The sequence below is a fragment of the Platichthys flesus genome, chromosome 10, assembly GCF_949316205.1.
Source record: "Platichthys flesus chromosome 10, fPlaFle2.1, whole genome shotgun sequence".
NCBI classification, from domain to species: domain Eukaryota; kingdom Metazoa; phylum Chordata; class Actinopteri; order Pleuronectiformes; family Pleuronectidae; genus Platichthys; species Platichthys flesus.
Genome location: NC_084954.1, coordinates 9,715,394 through 9,736,020, shown reverse-complemented (window position 1 = coordinate 9,736,020; position 20,627 = coordinate 9,715,394). Strand labels below are relative to the sequence as shown.

Sequence of the window (20,627 nt, the reverse complement as noted above, 5' to 3'; positions counted from 1 at the left end):
GCTAAGAGCTTGTTAAAAACATGGGGGCACACGTCTCCCTCCATCCCTCCCTCTCGTAGGGTGATTACATAAACAGCCCATCCTTTAAGCAGCACTCCTGCATGCAGGCCTTTCTTTGAGAGCAGAAACAGAAGGTAATGTCGGGGCTGGGAGGGAGCCAAGAGCCCAAAGACACAGAATGTAGGTTGCCATGTCCCTGTACTTCACCCGGAATGAAGACACAGAGTTTGGAGATGTCAGGTTTATAGCCGTCAGCGGGAAACCTTAATTCTACAATTTCAGAATCAAGTTACACACTGCATGAGTTTGTGTGTCTGTGTGTGTGTTTGCGTGTGTGTGTGTGTAATACTCATGTAGTGGGGACCTAAATAAGTCACAATTTGGGAACTTATGTCCTTACGGGAACATACATTAGGTCCCCATAACATTATCTTTACATTTTAGGGTAAAGACATGTTTTAAACCTCAGTTAAAGTTTAGGTTTGGCTTAGTTTGGGTTAGGGTTTAGCCAAGGTTAACATTAGATAATGTTAGGTTAGGATAAATTAGGCTAGTCTATAATTAGTTAGGCCAGGTTAGGTTGGTTTAAGATATAATAGGTCATAGGTTAGGTTAGGTTGAGATAATCATAGGTTATAGGTTAGGATAAGTTAAGTTAAGTTAAGTTAAGTTAAGTTAAGTTAAATTAAGTTTAGTTTAGGCCTAAGTTAGTGTAAGAGTGAGGCTAGTAATAACTCTAGTTAAGGTCAGACTTATGTACTCTGAAGTCATGGAGACACAACTGTGCGTGTGTGTTTGTGTGTACCCTCACGAAAGCTTTGAAGACTCTGTGGCACTGCTACATGCCAATCACAACCTCATCAAGTCCTTGTTGAAGCTTTGAAAATATCACAACTTTATTATTTGTTATTCTTATTTCAAACCTCATCCCTTCGTGTCCTCGTTTTCAAAGTTTAAATAAATGACAAAAAAAAATATGTATTTTTAGCCGTGCTCATTTAATTGAGCCCTATGGAGAACAATCTATTGACACGCTGTGACTGAAGGGTGTGTGGGTGGCATTTCCACTTAAAAGCCAGAATGTGAATCATAATGAAGCGAGGAGGTAAAAAAAAATAAAAAAAAGAAAGAAAGGGAGGAGGGGGGCGGACTCCAGCACTCGGAGCGATGGGTTTACAAACAGCTAACTCACAAAGCAGGAGTGATTCATTTAAAGGGATTTTGTGCATGCGCCAGATTTAGCCTCAACGCTTTGCATTTACATACACGGAGAGGATAAATAAAGAACGCTTCAGAGCGAGAGGGAGAGACAGAAGGGGAATATTAAAACTCATCAGAGAGAGAGAGAGAGAGAGAGAGAGAGAGAGAGAGAGAGAGGGGAGGAAACGAAATGCAGAGGATGAGGAGGGTAGATTTTAGAAACGTACAGTTGAGAGAAATGGATGGCTAGGTTTGCTGGAGAATGAACGACTAACAGAGTGAGAGAGAGGTGTGGAGCATGCCAGCTGGAAGGATGGAGGAAAAGTATTCTCTTTGTATCCTCCTCCTGCAAACTGGAGCTGTGATCCGAGTATCCCTGCCTTATAATGAGTCTGAAGCTGCTTTCAGACATGCACTGAAGTCTGCACATTTTCCTAAGTTGCTCTTGACATTTTGGGAAATTTGGGTTAGTCCGAAGATTTAGCAGATTGTTGAGGTTTCTAACAAGTGATGGATGCAAAACTGAACACAAACGTCTCCGGATGCCATCGCACGTAGACGACCCTGACGTCAACTTGGGAAGAGAACGGGATTCAAGAGCTTTTGTTGATAAAAAACATGTGATTTCCACAGCAGAATTGATACATCATGTCCTGCCTCCTGCCTGATCCACCCAGACGCCACCTCTCTCCTGACTGTTCTGGGAACATTCCTGTTGCGGTGAACACATTTGACCTGGAAATCTCCTGCTGCGTTACGCATATTTAAAAAGCAATCTCTGGAAAATGTCTGCTCCTGATTTTGCCGACATTTTCTGGGAGTAAATGTCTGAAAACAAATTGAAACTACTGTAACAGAGAGACTCTGCACTACCCAGACATATCACTAACATGTGTGTGTCTGTGTGCTTCTGTTTTACATTGGGGCACAATAACACACTGAGTACGATGATGATCCAATGATATGCATGGGCACATGGATGAAGGCAGAGTATGACTCATGATTCTGTCATATTGTAATCCACTGCCCTGCATTCACGCTCCCTGGAAAATAAATTACAGCATCAGGTGTGTGTGTGTGTGTGTGTGTGTGTGTGTGTGTGTGTCTGTGTGTGTGCATGTGTGTGTGTTGATCTTGAGTAATGCAGCTTGAGACCATGACTGGACTGGAGCAAAAGCAGCGGATGACATCATGCACGTGCTGCTGGGCTTTGAATCTTTGATGCGTTGACACATTCAGCTGGATGAGTCAAACATGAAAACACACTGCAAATACACACAGACAGACACACACACACACACACACACACACACACACACACACACAGCTAGGCTATGACCCAGAAAGTGAGTTTGCTCCGTCTCACCCTGTGCACGTCGTCCTCAAACACACTCTCGTGGACACTGCAGACAAATAGCGACGTGGGCAGGTCGCTCAGATCCATCAGCTCGTCCGCCATGCCGTCCTGATCGTTCTCCCCGACCACCATGTCCTCCTCCTCCTCTTCCTCCTCCTCGTCTTCCTCGGGATCGCTGCTGTAGGCCTCGGAGCCGTTGCTCGACGCCTTGGAGCTCTCTCGCAGCATGTTGGAGCCTGTTGAATAAGACTGCTGACGGGGGGGCAGGGATCAGGGAGACGGGAACTGGAAGATGGTGAGATTAGAAGGTTGGAGGTTGGAGATGAAGTGAATAGAACGACTGGATGTTTGATGCCAAGTGAGGAGGACGTGAAACACTGCTACATTAGGATGAGGTGCCAGCAAGGCGTGGAAGGAAGAGTAAAGAAATACATATAACATATTATATGGGTATAATAATTATATATAAGGACACTATCAAATAAAAGCACATCTTTAGGCTACCAGATGTATATTTTATGGTATTTGAATGAATAAACAGAGTTCCCAGAAATGCAACAAATCAACCATCGGATATTGAAAGAACTACTGAACATATTTACACTAAACTGGAGGGATGGTAGGATGGAGATTCAGACTTTAAAGATCAAGAGAAAGTTGAATAGGAGCAAAAAGAGGCAAAAAATTCAGTTTAGTTCAATTTAGTTTCCCTAAATAAACTCTTTTTCTTTTTTTTATGATTCTATTATATGTTTAGTCAACCAGCGTTCACAGGTGCCTCTCTGTAAATATACTGCCTCAAAGTAAAGTGTGTATAATCTCGACACTCACTGCATAAAATACGAATTTTTAAACGTGATTTATTTACTTACTTTTTATTGCTTGATTACTTGTTTATCGTCTAAAATGTAGAAACTTCCTAGAGCCCATGGTGACACATCTAAATTTCTTGGTTTGGCCAATCGGTAAAATCCAATTCTACCATCACAGAAGATTCATTTTCGACTTTCGTTAACCAAATAAATATTTTAATTCAAATAATTTCATAAGCTTTACTGGAAAAACCCATAGATCCTATAAAATCATTTCACATGAAAGAATATTGACAGGTGGAGCAAAGTCTGACCCTGATATGGGAAACATGTACTGATGATAGAGCGCCATCTAGAGGTAGACAGGGTCGAATGACACGTCCTCAATATTTGAATAACACTAACATCCAATAAAAATAAGCTGAAATTCAAATATAGAGAAGAAATTCACTCTAGATTTTAAATATAGATAAAAATACATCTTTGAAAGAGACGGGGAGCCAGAGGTTGTGGAGGGCAACGACAGCATCACACCACATGTTCACAACATAAATGGCCGGTGATGATCGTGACATCAAAATGTGCCACCGAGGAAAACACGTGATGTGACGTTTGAGGCTCGTGCAAAAGAAAACAAAAGCTGCACGAGCGTGTCACCATCAACCACAACAACAACAACAACAACAGATCGGTGATGTGAAAGCAGATGTTCGTGACGCTAGATGTTTTCACAGGGGGGGGGGGGGGGGGACTTTACCACACAGTCGCGGCTCGGGATGAAGTTGCTGCCACCTCAGATTGAAAATATGTAAAAACACTCACCTCACTTGTGTCAGTGAACGCAGCACGAGCAGCCCATTGCACGTGGGTGGGAATCGGGGTGTCCTGCAGGGGACTTGTTTTTGGACGAGTTGTGATGGAGCAGTTGGGATGCGTGTAGTGTGTCTGTTGTCCTGATGATGATGATGATGATGATGATGATGATGCAGCCTACTCCGGCAGCTGTGACCAATAACAACCCGCCGGAGATCGCCACCGACCAATCAGGCAACAGCAGGAGGGAGGATGCTGCTGCTGCTCGGAGTTTGGTGGCGATATAGCAGCAGCGGAGTTTGACACATTGTGATGGTGGACGTTTGATCAGCTTGTGTGAGGATCAACCAGCTGACTCATCCCAACCGGTTGGAGACATCTCCTCTCTGCAGACATGGCTTGGTTCCCTGCATCCACCTGTTGGACACACACTCACACATGCTCCTTCAGGTTTGTACAATGGTTTAAATTTAACGTTTAGTTCCCCCGTTTTAAACATAACAAAAAGACTATTTATCAAGTGACATGCGTTGAAACTTTAAGATAAAAAAATTATTATTGGCGTCACGTATAAAGCCAGAAATGTGCTCCTACGTGAAAACCAACAAAAGCTATTTACATTAATATCAAAAGACAGGGATCAGAGCAGGAAGTATAAGTTCAAAAGTACACAAACAAGAGTACATTGAAACAGATGTGTTTCTGTTCATGGAGTGAAACTGGATTTCTCAAGATGATTTCCAATGTTGCTCAAATATTATTCAATTTAAGAAAAAGTTATGAAACAGTATGAATCGATTGAGTAATATTTATGTTATGTTTGCTTCTTGTTAATGTATAATTAATTTGTGAAAGGGAGTAAATAAAAAAGGGAGGGGGGCCATCTGCATTTATGTTGTGTTATTCCTATTAATCAGGCAGTTGTAATTTTTCATCATAGAGCATAAGTTTATTTTTTTGTGTTGTTTTCGTATTACACTAATACTTTGTTGTTTTTTTTCTTACACTGAAATCGACAAACTGCATTTACAATGCAAACCAGGTAGAAACATTAACTTGGCAACATTAGAAACTTACTTTTATTTATAAATTTGTCATTAGCAATATTTAACTTCCAAAAAAACAATTTCAAACGTTTCATTGTCGATAGACTACTTTATTATACCAACATAGTTAACTGTTTGTACACTATCAGTATTTTCATTATTCATATTCTTACATTTGTTTTCTTTTCAGTTCTCAAAAGCATCATCACTGTTTTTTTCAAAAGGTTTCAGGTGTTTATTTTTATTCAGACAGACACTGACAGGTTATAGTTGCGTTAGAATAACTGATCAGCCACAGTGAAGAATCACTCACCTACATGGTTTATGTTGAGACCCACCTTACAGTAATGTCCAGTGTAAAGCTACTTTTCAAGGCACATTAAAAGAAAAAAATAATAAATACAATAAGTTAAAAGAATTGCACCTGTTGTTTGGTAACATTAAGAAAAGTAGAAAATTAAAATCCCTCAAACGAGGAAAAGTGAGGAGAGAAAACCGCTCAGTTAAGACAGACAGACAGAGGCAGACGTTAAAAGTCTAAATGTTCATTGGCAAATATTCTGAAAGCCTGCAGCTACATTACAAGGTAGTAGGAGCCTGGAAATCAGGGAGGAACCTCACAGTCCTCAATGGAAGAACAGATTACTGCATGGTCCCCAGTATGTCCTCATTAACAAGTACATGAGAACAAAACTGCAAGAAAACAGTTGTGGAAGTGAGTCTTTTGAGTAAATATCAATGGTCATGCACGATAAAAGGCAGTAGACTTCAAGGTGAAACCCTCTCTCTGCCATCATGTTTCTAAAACATCCAGGAGCGTCGAGTTTCTTCCCTTCATTTTTGGAATAAATACAGTCGTCTTCTTCTTGGGAAAAAAAGGAAAGGCTTCTTAAGGTCACGTTTTGGTTTAATGATTTAAAAATGGAAAGATCGGGGAGAGGAGTGCCCCGTGGTGAGGGGACGTTAAAAACACCCAGTGGACACTTCCTACTGGGATGGATGCTGGGCTCGTGATTTTTGGGAAAAGACCTGACTGTAACCCGCGTGGTCTTCAAAGTCCCTGAAGGTGTTTTGGAGTGAAGGGAAAGAAGAAAACATTGGTCCTAGTCTTTCTTCAGTTCAGGCGGGTAAATGGATGCGGATCCGAAGTCGACTGGCGGCTGCTCCAGGTTGGCGACCGGCAGAGTCGAAGGAAGCACGCCATCGTTGTTGACCAGAGCCCCGTAGGTGAAAGAACCAGTGAACTCGGGCTGATTAATGGGGCCTTTGTCATGAATGGTCGGGACACCTGAAGATAGAAAAGTAATATTCTCAGCGACTGCTCAATTATAATCCAACTAATATATAGGTTGGCTGATGATATCGAACAATATAAGACTTTCACAGAAATAGCCGCTTCTTTGTTTCCCAATAGGCCCTGATCTTATTAATGAACTTTATTTTATAGAACAAACATTGTAGAATAGACGTGCATTAATATTAGGTAGGTTTAGTCACAGGAAACCCATTCAAATATTAGATAAGTCGTTAATATCGCTTCCTGTTTAAGGTGTCAGACACATGCACACAAACATATACATATATATATAATAATATTGTTGTCTTGCAGCCAGTTTGTGATGTGAATGAATAAGACAAAGGTTCTTCTCGATTAGAAATCTTGCTGTGTAGCTGTAAATTTAAACAGATCCCTGTACAACCGTTAGTATATAAGAAGTTAATACAAACCATTAGTCATATCCATAGTGACGTACGGCTCAAAGGTCTTGGGCCTTTTCCTATTTTTGGTGATGAGGAAGACCCCCAGGAAACAAAACACCGTTCTGTACAAAGAACAAAATGATCAGTTACAGCTTTTAAGCAAAAGAAGCGACGACAAAGCTCGACAGCTTTGAATAAGTCGGAGTATGTATTTACATATTCTCATCAAATGTCCATTTACTATGTTAATCACCCTGTGCGGCAGTATAGCTATTCAAGCAAGGTATTGTTTTCACTTATCTCCACATGATTAACTCTTGAAGGTCAACAAGATTTAAAAAAGGATATCTCCAAATATAATCAGGTGAGAGTCAATGACATCATATGATTAGTCATGAAGAAGTCAGAAAGTGACATCACGCCTAGTCTAAATATAACATTTCAAGGTATGTGTGCATCCTATAAGAAGCAATGACAGCGTGACATTGAGTCAGCATGTGTTACAGCAGGAGCCTGAAAAAGAGGCAGTCAAACAGAACTCAGCTGTCGGGCATTTCTTCACAAACATTCTTCAACAGTGACGTGTCAAAGTATCTTCTGTGAACAACTCACCCCAACAGAAACATGCAGATGTGCAGCACGTCTTCGTTCTTAAATTCAAAGTAGAACACAGCACCTAAAAGCAGGAGTGAGGAAAACAACTTGTGACTTCTGTGTTGTGTATTGCGAGGGAGCCTTCATAGTTTTAATATATTACTACTTTTACTACTCAGAACCTGCTGAGCCACATTAAGTAGTAAAAGGGTCTTTGGATGCAGATTAACAGGCACTTTCTTCACAATCGCATGGATTGCTCAGCCTTGTACGAACGCACCCGAGTGCCATTCAGGCTACAATGGAAAACTGTCAACACAGTCAGAACTGTGGGCAAACACAAACCCGGACAAACAACCGCACAACTCACCTGCTGTAATAGCAAAGGAAGTTGAGAGGATGTAGTTGACACTGGCAATCAGAGAAGAGTCGTGCAGCCTACAAGCCTGGGAGAGAAATCTAAGAGGACGATAACAACAGAAAAAAGACTATTAAAAAGAAAACTTAGTGAAAGACCTTGATAAAAACAAATTTAATAATTATACTTGAATATTAAGCCAATATTATATAGTAGGCTCTCACTCTTTATGAACACGACTACACTGCAGCCACCACACATTCATTCTAACCCCTCTCTGGCCTCTTAATTCGTTTCTCACCTGGCCTGGAAGACCACTGAAGCCACCATGCACACACACATGACACTGAAGATCGGGTTGTCAAGCTGCATGGTGCCCTCGGCCGTGAGCACCAACATGCCCGACACCGCCTTCACTGTGATGACCGTGATGGAGCCTGGGAAAAAAATACAGATCAAACAACTCGAACTTGTTTCCCCAAACCTCAAATTCTCAAATGTATTCCGGTAAAATATGGTAATGGCTTGACATGGACGGGCTTTAATGCAGCAGACTCACCCAGTAAGGCGACGAGCAGCAGGATAACAACGACGTAGTTGGCGCTGCGCTGTTTGTAGAAGTAAAGGAGCAGGGAGAACATGATGATCTCCAGGAGCTGTCAGGGAGGAAAACAGCAACAGTAAACACCAAACTACTTTCAAATGAACACAACAGGAAGTGCAAGAGAGTTCACATCTAACAGTCAAGAGACACAAGTTTATGCTGAATAATAACATGGGTGAAGAAGACTGGAGAAGTCACTGTTCAGAGTGGAACATGATTTGGGCCCAAAAGGGGAAAGACCAAATGATTCTAGGACAGAAACATGAAATAGAAGCTTTGTGGTATCGGTAAAACCCAGTTTAGCTTTTGGTCAATTCTGTCAAATAAGTTGTTTTAACCCAGTTTAGTTTGATGCTATAATAACAGGGTTAAACAGCATGAATGGCAGCTGAGTTTGACCTCGATATTAAGCTACGCACCACGATCACTCCGACGCAGAGCACACGATGGTGGCACTTGTATCCATGATATTTTAGCTTAATTCTTATATAATTATTAGAGTCAGTGGTTTTGTGCTATCCATCTTTATTTACAGGCTGTGGTTACAACCTTATCATCAAAAAAAGAAGAAAAGAAAACAGGAGAGTCACCCAACCTGAACTGCAGGGTTCCTGTATTGCTTCCTCTATAATGGACGTAAATGATGGATGCAATGGGCGTGGGAGGTGTACAGGAACAATAGCTCTAACAATACTATAACTGCCTAAGGATTCTGCGGTTTTCATGTGTGTTTAGCCAATTATGAGACTTCAAATATTTAAAAAGCTATTTAGCCATGACATACATTGACGTTTGTTTACCGAGTGTGGGCTGTAACGGAAGCACAGTGGAGTAATAGATGGAAAAAAAATGTGAAATGTTTGTAGAGGCTCGCGCTGCCGAACTTCTTCGGGTGAATGAAAACATCTTACCAGAAACAAGAGAACGGGCCATCCCACAAGGTGCCTCACAATGTTCTCTGCGTTGAGTTTTTCATGAGAGTTTGGTCCAAAGGTCACAAAGAGGTATGTTCCTCCTATGGTTAGGATGCAGCCCAGGAAGGATAGCAGATGGCGCTCTGAAACAAGACACAATTCACTTTAGCTCCTTGACAGCTTTTCAGTGTCGAGAGAGAGGAATACATATTTTGGAATATAAGACAAAGTGCATTTCAGATATAATAGTCCATTTTAAGACACAGCACGGTTTTCTTTTCTATAAAATCTTACAGAATCACATTTAAAACATGTCCTGTACATAGACAGACAAATGAACTTTGTAATCTCAGTTACAATACCAGCTGATGAGGACAGAATGTGGTGTGCAGTGTGCCATGAGACTAAGTAATCATTTACATACAATGTCACAACTTCCATGATATTTGCATTCGAGTGCCGGAGCGATCTTCAGTCACACACACGGGCTGAACTCACTTGCATTGACGCTTGGCTTCGATTTCTCTCGCAGAAAAATAAGCCCCAAAATGGAGCTCGCTGAAAAAATAAATGAACAAAGCAAGATTTTACACATTTTCCATTCAACGTGTATTAAACGAACAGTGAAATGAGGTCATTCCAGTGAGTAGCGGCTTTGGGATTAAAATGAGACTTTATCTCCAAACTTCAGCACCAACACATCACAGTGGCACTGCAGTTTGAATCATACTCACTCAGAACTGACACAGCATTAAGAGGTGCGATGAGAGCCAGGGGGGCGAAGGCGTAAGAGACAAAGTTTGCTCCCTCCCCGAGACATGTCAGCACAAACCCACACCACCAGGTCTTTGTGCGGTAGAAGGTCCGCGGGTCCTTCTTCCCAGCTAATGTCACGTGGCTGTATTTCTGTAAGTATTCAGGTAAAACACAGCGGTGACTGGCAGAATGCAAACAGTCTGTGCTCCACATGGATTAAACAAAGCAAACCTCTATAGTAGGCTGGTTATGCAGACATTTTACAGTTGGTGTACATTAGAAGGACAGAAGGGATGTGCAGCAGGAATGGAAAAATGACAGTGATGACTCGTGACGATTGTATTTCCTCCATAAAGTTTTCACCTAAAGGCTGAAAACAGTACTGTAGAGACAGCAAAGCCCAACAGGGTTAATCTCCCACGATGAGCCTCCAGCTGTTTACATTGAGGTACATGATACACAAAAAGTAGAGCTTAATATCTACTCCACATGTGAGAAATAATATCGCATACATTATTTGGATGTTTAGCACAGCAGGCCATAAAATAAGTATATTTAAGATAAGATAGGATCAGTTCAGATCGGATTGATTAGCTTTATTGATTCCATGCTAGTGGCAGATAATCTGAAGTAGGTAGACAAGAAAATAGAATAAAACAGGAAATAAAAATGTAATATTTTTAAAGTCATAATATACATAGAGACAGAATATAATGGGTAGAGAAACAGGATGATTGCTTGAGGTTATATATACTGTATTTGTGAATTAATTTTAAGGAAATATTGACATATACATAAACATGGAAGTAAGTATTGTATAACTATATAGACATGTACATATTCTGCATAAATAAACAGGTATAAATACAAAGCAGTATCATCTATGACGAGAACAATGAGTGTGTATAAGTATATACATATAAAGAGATAAGTTTATCATACTGTACAGGAATATAAGGGAGTTTTTTTATATAGATGAAAGGGTCGCTGTACCTGAATACTTAAGGAGATGCTGACGAGCACGTTTCCAAAAATAGCGAGTAAGGTTCCGATGAGATTATCCTGCAAAAGAAAAACTGTTTTTAAAAACCAATCAGGTTGAATTCAATGTGTTGGTATTTGTACTTCACAGTCAATCCAACCGGCTTCTGCTGAACTGGAAGACCAAGCTTCAAAAGTAAACTCTGAATTTAAAGACGTGAGAACACATTTAAAAACTCTTATTAAGACAGAAAAGGTGAAAGCGAAGTACTGACAGCGGTTTAAAAAGTACTTTGTGTGAATTGTCTCACCGTGTAGGAGCCTCCCTCGTTTTTGAAGATATCCATCCCGGTCAGAGGCAGCTTCTCATTTATATTTAATAGTCACACATTCAGGCATATTGTCGATAGGACATTGTCTTTGTGTCTTTGTCTCTAATTTAATCGTGTGTTTCTGTCTCTACGCTGAGCGACACAGCAGCTTCCGCTCCATGGTCGAGACTCACTCTCACTTCCGCATTGAATTCTCTTGTTGTGGGCTACGCGCTGACGTCAAACGCGCAGTACGAATGCGTCACGTGACTTGTCTTCTCATGTTCATTTAATTCACCGACCAAACAAAACAAATATAAATGCAAATAAAGAATCGTGAATGAAAAGGAGCCGAGAGAAGAATAATACATTTGACGAAACTACACAAAAATATGATGCCCAATGTTTGGATTGCTTTTAATACAGTTTAATAAAAAAATTAAATTAAATTAAATTAAATTAATCCTGCGCAGGAGTTGCGCAGTCCGCTTCTACGCAGGAGTTGCGCAGAATTTAATTAAATCTAATTAAAAAATAATTATAATAACAAAAAGCCAATTAACGTGCCTGAAAAATAATAATAATAATAATGAGGATTGCTCAACACTTGAAAGTACCAACTATTAAATACAATTTCTCAAATTTCTAGGACTGCAAAGCATACTATTATATAAGCAGCATGTCACAGTGTTGTTTAAACGCTCTTAACCAGTGGTGTATAAAGTACTTGAAAGCCATACTTGAGTAAAAGTACAGATATCTTACCTGGAAGTGACTCCGGTAAAAGTATAAGTCACCCGTCAGAGAATGACTTGAGTAAAAGTCTTAAAATAGCTCATATTAAATCGACTTAAGTATCAAAAGCATCTGGTGTTGAAATGTACTCAAGTATCAAAAGTAAAAGTACAAGTACAACATTTTTAAATGCAAAGTGCTTTTTATAGTAGGCCTACACAGACACAAAACAACCCCAAATTGTTCTCTTCAGGATTTATTTAAACTGAAATTATAACAACAATATACATATAATGTATAATTTTACAAATTTGGAACCCCAGGTGTCTACCTAAGAACACTAATAGACCACAGTATAACCACTAAATGTCATTTAGATATTTACAAAGTGTAATTCTGTAAATATCACTAAACAATGGAGCTTTCATCAGTAGCAGGAATGATACACAATGCCCCTTATGATAACTCAACAAAGGGAAACAAGTTCTAGCACACAAAATAAGATAGTTTCTCTTTTGTTAACAGCCTGAACAGCGCCAGTACAGAGAAGAAACAAATGGAAATGTTTTACCTGTGACTTTCTGTTCTTAAATGATTCACACGTAGGTTCCACATATGGCAGCATCGGAATTTACTCGGACAAGCCTTTCGAAAATTCAATCCATATTCTGATATGTTCAGTGGAACGAGGCAGGAACACAAACGTAGGGAGATAAGTGCATGTATGGAATTTTATTTACACAATCAGGAGTTTACGAAGGAAATGTTCAAAACCTAAATTGGCCACAAAACCGAGAGTGCTGACAGGCTGGTCAGTTCAGATACAACCAAAGATCCTGAGTACAAAGGGACTGCAAGGTTCTATCAGGTAGGCAGGCAGGTAAGACAGATACAGAAACAGACCGACAAAAAGGTCAGCCCAAAGGTCAGGCCTGTCGCAGGCCCAGCTTAAACGCCTCGAGTATATTTGGTTACTCTTCAAATGTGTTTGTCTTCTCCCGGAGATCCTTGACCTGCTCTGTTATACAAGCAGTAAGAATATATTTTTAACAATACCCTATTTGCACTTCTTTATATATACCAAGTAGAAAGTACAGAAATTTGTGTTCAAATGTAGTGAGTAAAAGTAAAAAGTCATCAGGAAAAATCAGTACTCAATGAAGTACAGATATGTGAAAAATCTACTTAAGTACAGTAACGAAGTATTTCTACTTCGCTACTTCCCACCACTGCTCTTAACACATAAATTTGACTGTAGGCTGCAGTAACACTTAAGGACACCAGGCCGCGCCATTGAGCTGCCATTTGTCAGCCAGTACTTGCAGCTGAGGAAGCTATCGATCGGCTTAACTGGTCCTCAAGTGGCAGTAAATCCCCTGATCTGATTTGGAGCTCTGCCCTGGTGTCATTAGCCACACTCAAATCCAAGCCTAATGATATTTCATCCATCTGTTTCATATCCGTTACAACCACGACTACGTTTCCATGAAGTATGTGTCACACCAGCTATTCTATCACGCTGATCTCTAAAAGGGACATCGGCAACCCCTCCTCCACCTGAGAAAAGCGTGATCGTGCGTGATCACGGTGTCGCCAGCTCATCACGCACTTCACCTTTCTTCTCTTTCTGTCCCCGAGAGGAGGGACACGCTGCAGTACGTCAGCAACACTGTTTCTATAACTCGAGTTGTGGAAAGAATACAAAGGTGGGTCAGGGTGTGATCCAGTGTTCCAAAAGACAACAGAGGTTTTCTTTCCAAGTCTCTGAAACAGGTAGAGATCACGAGAGCAACTGATGAGTCACTGCACCTGCTTCGAAATATATGAATAAGTGTATTAGCAGTGATGAAACTATTGAAATGGTTGAACAAGTCTCACAAGTGTTTTTTCAAGAAGTAATAGAAAACATGTTATTTAGAACCGGTCACGTTGATAACAGGAAAAAGAATTGTTCACTTACTCTGAAATTACACTTACTTTTTACTCTTCAAATTGCATTAGCCGGCCAGCAGGGGGAGTGAAACACCAATCGGAAGAATACCCATCATGCTCAAATCAACCTATGCAAGTATATGATTTAACTTTAAGTCCTTTCAGTTTCAATCTGACTCTGTAGAACCTGAAGGCATGGCAGGAATACAAGGCATTTAATGTGTCCTCTTTTTCGAGTTGCAAGAGCTTGACTTTGTCAGTTATTTGCTCAGAGCCATGGACTGTAAATAAAGATGGATGACGCAGCTTCCTCCCGCTGTCCAGAAATGAAGCCAAAATATCCCAGATACGAACTTACAAAATCATTTCGAAGCCAGAATTTCCCAAATTTGCAAAAAACTTAAGATAACGTCCACTTTGAGTTTTTAGTTTGGCCCATGTCCCATCAACTAACACGGAGGAGGCAGAATTTATGACCTATACTACAGCCAGCCACCAAGGGGGACGTTTGAGAGGATTTGGCCTCACTTTTGGGGAGGCGTCATGTCGTCCATCTTTATTTACAGTTTGTATTTAGAGCCATGAACTGATAGAGGGTCAAATTGCCCTTTTAGATAAAGTCAAAAATACATTTAAATCCGTTTTCATCGTAAACTGATGCATTCTTCTTCTTTAAGACCATGTATAGTTTAGTGTAGTCAGCTTCACAATCCTGTGTCTTAAGCCTAGCCAAGACTCACCTGTGCATGTTATTCAAATGGTTTGCAGTTACACCTTGCATGTATAATGTACCATACACAGATCAATAAATCAATTAAATGTATTGTAAAGGGCCGGTTCAGCTCTTTAGCAGCGCACAATAAAACTTCCCATTCCGAACTACAAAGTGTCTCTCGCCTGCCGCGCCTGTTCCAGCTAAAAGCACTTTACAACCAGTTGGAATGAGAAGTGGTGTTGGTGGCCGTACATATTTATCACAGAGACACTGATTACAGCTTAGACTGTGTGTGCGTGTGTGTGTGTGTGTGTGTGTGTGTGTGTGAGAGAGAGGGGTGAGGGGGAGTTAGGTACAGATGCTAAACAGGTGCTTCATCCTCAGGGTGTTAACAGGTGCGTGAAGGTATGTAGGCAAATGGCTTTTTCCACTGCCTCGTATGGAGTGTCCAAGATGAGCAAACCTTTCAATCAACTTAACAATTAAGGTGTCAAGGATATAATCACAGTATAGGATTTGTTCAGGTTTTCAGTTAAGGTTTACTATCATTTCACTTTTTGAAATAATTGATCTAAAGTTCAATGAGAATTTGTGGTAAAGTCCTTTCGGTTTAGTTTTTGATAAACCCAGTCACACAGTTGGTTTGATTAGCTGTACTGTAGTTTGTTTTATGAACTTCAGGTAATGACTGTAATGATATAAAATATTACATTTAATATAAAAAGGGAAATGACATACTGTGATTGATAATTCTGTATTGTATATCAAGGATTGCAATATGTATGAAATATCTAAATAAAAGAAGAAGAAAGACACTGGAACTTGAGTAGAGTTAAATACAAATTTAAGATAAGAAAATTTAATTTAGAAACATTTAACAAATAACAAGTTTAAAAAGACGAAAATAAAAGTGCTGGAGAGTGAAAGTAAAAACAGAATGTTCACACAATTACTAGTTCTAATCTCAATATATTATGTATTTAATGTGATGCAATGCAGTGATTTGTTAAACCAAAATCTGTTTTGGACAAACATCAGCACAGCAACGTTAAAAAAACTTTAATGTTATTTTAGGTGTGATCCTAGAAAACAATGGAGGCTGCAAGAGTTTTATTGCAGGAGAGTCAGACGTCCTGAGTGTCCCCTCCTTAGGGCGTTAGGTCCTGTCACCTGTGTGTGTGTGTGTGTAGATTGACCAATCAGTTAAAAGCTCCTCTATGCATTACTTTCTAAAAACCACAGATTAATCCACAGATTAATCTCTCATCACAGTAAATCTCAGCAGCCTGTGACAGCGTCTTCAAATGTCTTGGTTCGTCCAACAAACCAAAGAGTTAAACAAATACTCTCATTTGAGAAGCTGCAACTTTTCTGCTTAAAAAATGGTTTCTAGTAAATAATCGATTACCAAAATAACAGCTGAACAGAAAACCGAATCAACTAATAATCCCAGCTCTGGTCCAATAGGTTACAACCTTCCGTCCTTCCATATGCGTGTTGCCGGGTAGAGGTCGAAGTAGAAAAAAAAAACAAGTCAAAGGCTTCTTGTGTCTATTTGTTTTTTTGCTTCAGGTTACAGAGAAGTTTCCTTTGAGATCTTGTGTGTTTGTTGAAATGTTACACCTCTGGCGCCCAGTTGAGAAACCCGGCATTCGACTCTTCAAATTTACAACAGTTAGCTTTTCTGGCGAACGCATTCCTATAATTTACATTTCTTTCTCTCTCTCTCCCCCTCGACTCTTTTTGTCCAACCAGATGATGCAAATTTGTCTCCATGCCGTAACAAAGATGACATTTTACAATCGCTTCAGGTTCACCATCAACAGAATATAATTGGTTTCCTACACTCGTGCCAGTTCCTTGTGGTGCGTGGGCGCCGTCCCCTAGGAATGCGTGAACGTTGGTGACAGGCATGGTGGTGTGTATTTAATAACTGCCAGGCCTGTTTGAAAAACCCAACAGACCAGCAGCCTTTTGTAATGACAGAAGAATGTCTGTACGTTAGATCAGAGTATATAGGGAACAGGACGTATTCATCACATGCAGCAGGAAGTCGATTCTCCACGAGGTGGTTCTCCAACTCGTGGAGAAATGTTAACACGTTATGAAGTTGCGGTGGAAGAGCAGGCTTTTCCTAGTTCCTCCACAGGTCCAGACTTGTCACTTGCATTTCTACATGTGAGTGTGACAATGACAAGATTATAAAGAATGCTGCTTTCAGTATTTGAGTTTAGCCGAGCTTGTCACTGTGGGTGTAATCGCGATAACAAACAAAGCAACTTTTTTTTCCGATCGTGATTTGGCGTCGGTCGGTTTCGGTGACATTGCCTGAACATTTAAGCAACAGGATGAAGAAATGTGTGACAAAAGAATCAGTTGAGTCACAATGATAGAGCGGATTTATGAAACAAATATTTTAAAGAAAATTTGACACAATGAGAAAAGTCATTCTCAACATGTCGTAACTCACACGATGCACAGCCTGTTGTCCTGGGTTGATTTTTTAAACATATCAGCTTCAAGGGCCTAAGGAAGGATTCCTGGTCTCAGCTGTGCTGCTAAAAACCTTTGATTCCTCCATTAGTTTGCAATAAATGTGCTTAATTTGAATATATATTTATAATTTTGGTTTTAACATGATACCTTAATTTTTATTCCAATGTAGCAAGTAGCTTTCTTCTAGTTACGTTCAAGCTGCATGATAATTTATTTCTGTGCTTCTATCTACTAATTGCAGAGACCTCTGTCTTCCTGTATGTGAATCACATATCATAAGAACTGTTCATCCTTTCCGCTTCACACTTGGCAGGTTTATCTTATGGGCCGAATGAAGTGTCTGGATATGGAAACGTATTATGTTCAATATTAACAAACCTTGAATAACAGGTGACCAGTGTTCAGTACCCGCGGTGGATGGGAGTGATCAAAGTATGTGATGTTGTCGATCATGACATCAACACGGCTCAATTACTGCAGGTCACTTTTACAATGTCAGTAGAAAACTCACTTTTTTGTCATATTGATCCTGGAATCCAACCCACATCACCCTGAATGCCTCAAACACAGAGTGCAGCTCTGTTCTGTGTAGAGTCGGTTATTTTACATTCTTTAAATCCCTGTATCCCTGAAGCATTATTCAGTGCAGGAGAGACACACGCGAGTTATGAGTCAGTAAAACACAACTGGCAAATACTCGCCGTCATGATTTCTACTCTCTCATACCCAATCTCTCATGTCAAACCTCATCCTCTTTTATATCAGTCCTTTTTCACGAGAACTCTCCGTTTCCATCTTTGCTAAAACATCCCTGGGATTATCGCCTAGAGCCTTTTTAATTACCTTGCACTCTATTGAATGTGCAGACCCACTAAGGAAGGAAGCGTGCACCAAAACCTCTGCTGAGATAATAAGACAAACAACAAGGCGGTGTCCGTCTCACCTCCCGGTGGCCTTGTGTTCCCGGCCCGGCCGCTGCCTCGCTGTTGTGTGTGTCACACCTGGTTATTATGTGCAAGAGGAGAACTACAGGCTGCTAATCTCTGTCATTAGAGAATGTTTCCTGCATGAGCACATGTGAGAGGGGCTGAGAAGACGCAAATGACATTTCTACTTCAGCTCCATGACTGACAGGAGCATATAAGATGGAGAGGAATTTTATACAAGCATAGATTATAAATATACAGTCATCTTTAGGCCATTAAAGATGGGCTTTATTCCAAAATAAGAGAAAATGTGATTGTTTGATGAATAGAAATGTTGTAATTAATACAGACTTTATAAATATAAGTTACATTATAGCATGTTACTTAAAGTTTACTTCTGTTATGTTATGTATGTTTCCATCTGCTTTTGTAGTTTTGTTTGCAGGATTACGCAAAAACTGCACAACTGAATTCTATGAAATTTTGCAGAGGGGTAGGGCGTTACCCAAGAAAGATTGTATTTCTCCCCCCCCCCCATTTGTTTTTCATTTTCATTTACTTAATTTGCTTAATTTTCCTTGATTTCTAAGAGAATCATTTATTAATCTCAATGGTAACAAATCTGTCAAATTTAGGAGAATGTGCAATTTGGTGCAGATCTAAGTCAAAATATGTCATATTTCTAGTGAATTTGAATTTGTTTCCATGAGAGGAACCTTGGTGGAGGAAAGTGTTGTGCTCTTACAGTTTGTATTTCGATGTAACAGAAAGAAATCCAACTGATGGTTATGACTTCACAATGAATATATAACTGTTTGAGACAATACACCGTTACAGAACATAAGATGAAATCCTTTTAAGCAGGTGCTCAATTTTGTCATTATTCTTACTTTTTCATATTTGTGTCATTAGTCATTCTGCCTCTTGCAAGATACTCTTTAGTTTTTCCGTTTTCAAATAAACGGACATGAACAACTGCGTCATTTGTGATTCAATACATTCATGACTAACATAATTATTTCTGTCACGACAACACACAAGACCAGATCTTTTTTTATTAATCATAACACACTATTATGACTCAAGGCTTCAGTTGCAAATGCAAGTTGTTTGACAAGCTCTTCATAGTTTCACAGCCGAGTCATTGAACAGATGATCAGATGATCGGGATCCTCTCTGTCTCGCCTCATAGTGACACATCATAGATTAACAACTGAAATCCTGGCCTAGATTCTGATGTTGTATTCATTATATAATCAAGAATGTCAAATTACAGGACTATTATCACACATTTGATATTGTGCCGTATACGTAAACAGTGTGAGAGTGTCCATGCATTTGATCCAAATCCTGGAGACCCAACCTAATGGCTGTTGTGAGAGCCCCCATCCAACTCAGCTCATGGTTCACAGCCTTCTTCTTTCTCTCACCTGCAGATATGACTAGTGTAAGATGATACCTCTTGTTAACTGTTGACCCCGACATGTCACACATCTCAGAGTGTCGCAGTGTATGGTGTGTGTGTGTGTGTGTGTGTGTGTGTGTGTGTGTGTGTGTGTGTGTATTTTTAGTTATTTCCTCTTTTTCGGACAAAACTTATGAGTAATTAGTTTGATTCTGATGAAAAATATGTTTTTATCTTTGTGCCAATGTTATACTAATAATAGTAACAATAACACTAATAATAACAATACTACTTATAATAATCTCTGAATTTTAATTAAATACAGCTGATCATCAGTGTTCAGTGGTTAAAGGGTACTAATACAGTCATTCATGCACATATACAGTTGAAATAAAATAAAGTATAATATAGCATGTACTAGTTTAGCAATTAGCATATACTATATGTGCAATTTCCTACTTTTGAGAGACACAAAACATACACTTTGTGACACGTACAGAAAAAGACCAGTGCTATCCACACAAGTGCTATAAAATGACTGAGTTGATTTATTATAAATCATGTAAAGATAATGATAAAAGTGCCACAATGTTTGGTTATGTGTTGTCTCAAGTTTATTTGTTCAAGTTCTGTGTCCATGTCAGTCTCTTATGCACATTTGCATTTAAACAACTCTCTATCCCAGCTGTAATATAAAAATGCTTTAAAATCTATTCACCAGTATTACCTAGAATGTCTCTATAAAAGTGTAAACCTCTGCAGGGCCCAACAGTCCCCTTAAATTCAATCAAGCTACACCAGATTGCAAACACTCAATGATATCAGTCCCCTAACTGTTCCTGATTTGATGGTGTGTAACCCATGTTTTGCAGAACTGTGTTTGGTTGACATGTCTGCATTCACAGTATAGGTGCATGGGAATTTGACTGCGATCCATGTGAGTGCGTCTGTGTGTGTGTGTGTGTGTGTGT

At 39.7% G+C, this 20,627-nt stretch overlaps 2 protein-coding genes across 2 annotated transcripts; both read right to left on the bottom strand.

Annotated features, from left to right (window-relative positions):
• Positions 1–2,527: 2,527 nt before the first annotated feature.
• On the bottom strand, positions 2,528–4,323 carry rcan3 (regulator of calcineurin 3). Its single transcript, XM_062397483.1, has 2 exons — positions 4,192–4,323; positions 2,528–2,842 (listed from the first exon to the last, which is right to left on the bottom strand). Exon 2 carries the CDS (start codon positions 2,783–2,785, stop codon positions 2,528–2,530), a length of 258 nt encoding a protein of 85 aa, XP_062253467.1. The 5' UTR covers positions 2,786–2,842; positions 4,192–4,323.
• Positions 4,324–5,453: 1,130 nt separating this feature from the next.
• nipal3 (NIPA like domain containing 3) lies at positions 5,454–11,641 on the bottom strand. The gene is made up of 11 exons (XM_062397944.1): positions 11,448–11,641; positions 11,149–11,217; positions 10,134–10,305; positions 9,898–9,957; positions 9,397–9,542; positions 8,441–8,537; positions 8,183–8,318; positions 7,894–7,982; positions 7,542–7,605; positions 6,957–7,051; positions 5,454–6,516 (listed from the first exon to the last, which is right to left on the bottom strand). The coding sequence occupies exons 1-11, from the start codon at positions 11,481–11,483 to the stop codon at positions 6,332–6,334; spliced, it is 1,149 nt and encodes a 382-aa protein (XP_062253928.1). The 5' UTR covers positions 11,484–11,641; the 3' UTR covers positions 5,454–6,331.
• Positions 11,642–20,627: the final 8,986 nt, after the last annotated feature.

Coding starts and splice junctions, on each gene's coding strand:
- rcan3 (XM_062397483.1), bottom strand. CDS start 2,785: ATGCTGCGAGAGAGCTCCAAGGCGTCGAGCAACGGCTCCGAGGCCTAC.
- nipal3 (XM_062397944.1), bottom strand. CDS start 11,483: ATGGATATCTTCAAAAACGAGGGAGGCTCCTACACG. Junction 8,319..8,440: donor GCTGCTCGTCGCCTTACTGG/GTGAGTCTGCTG, acceptor TTTTTTTCCCAG/GCTCCATCACGGTCATCACA. Junction 7,983..8,182: donor TCAGTGGTCTTCCAGGCCAG/GTGAGAAACGAA, acceptor TCGTCCTCTTAG/ATTTCTCTCCCAGGCTTGTA.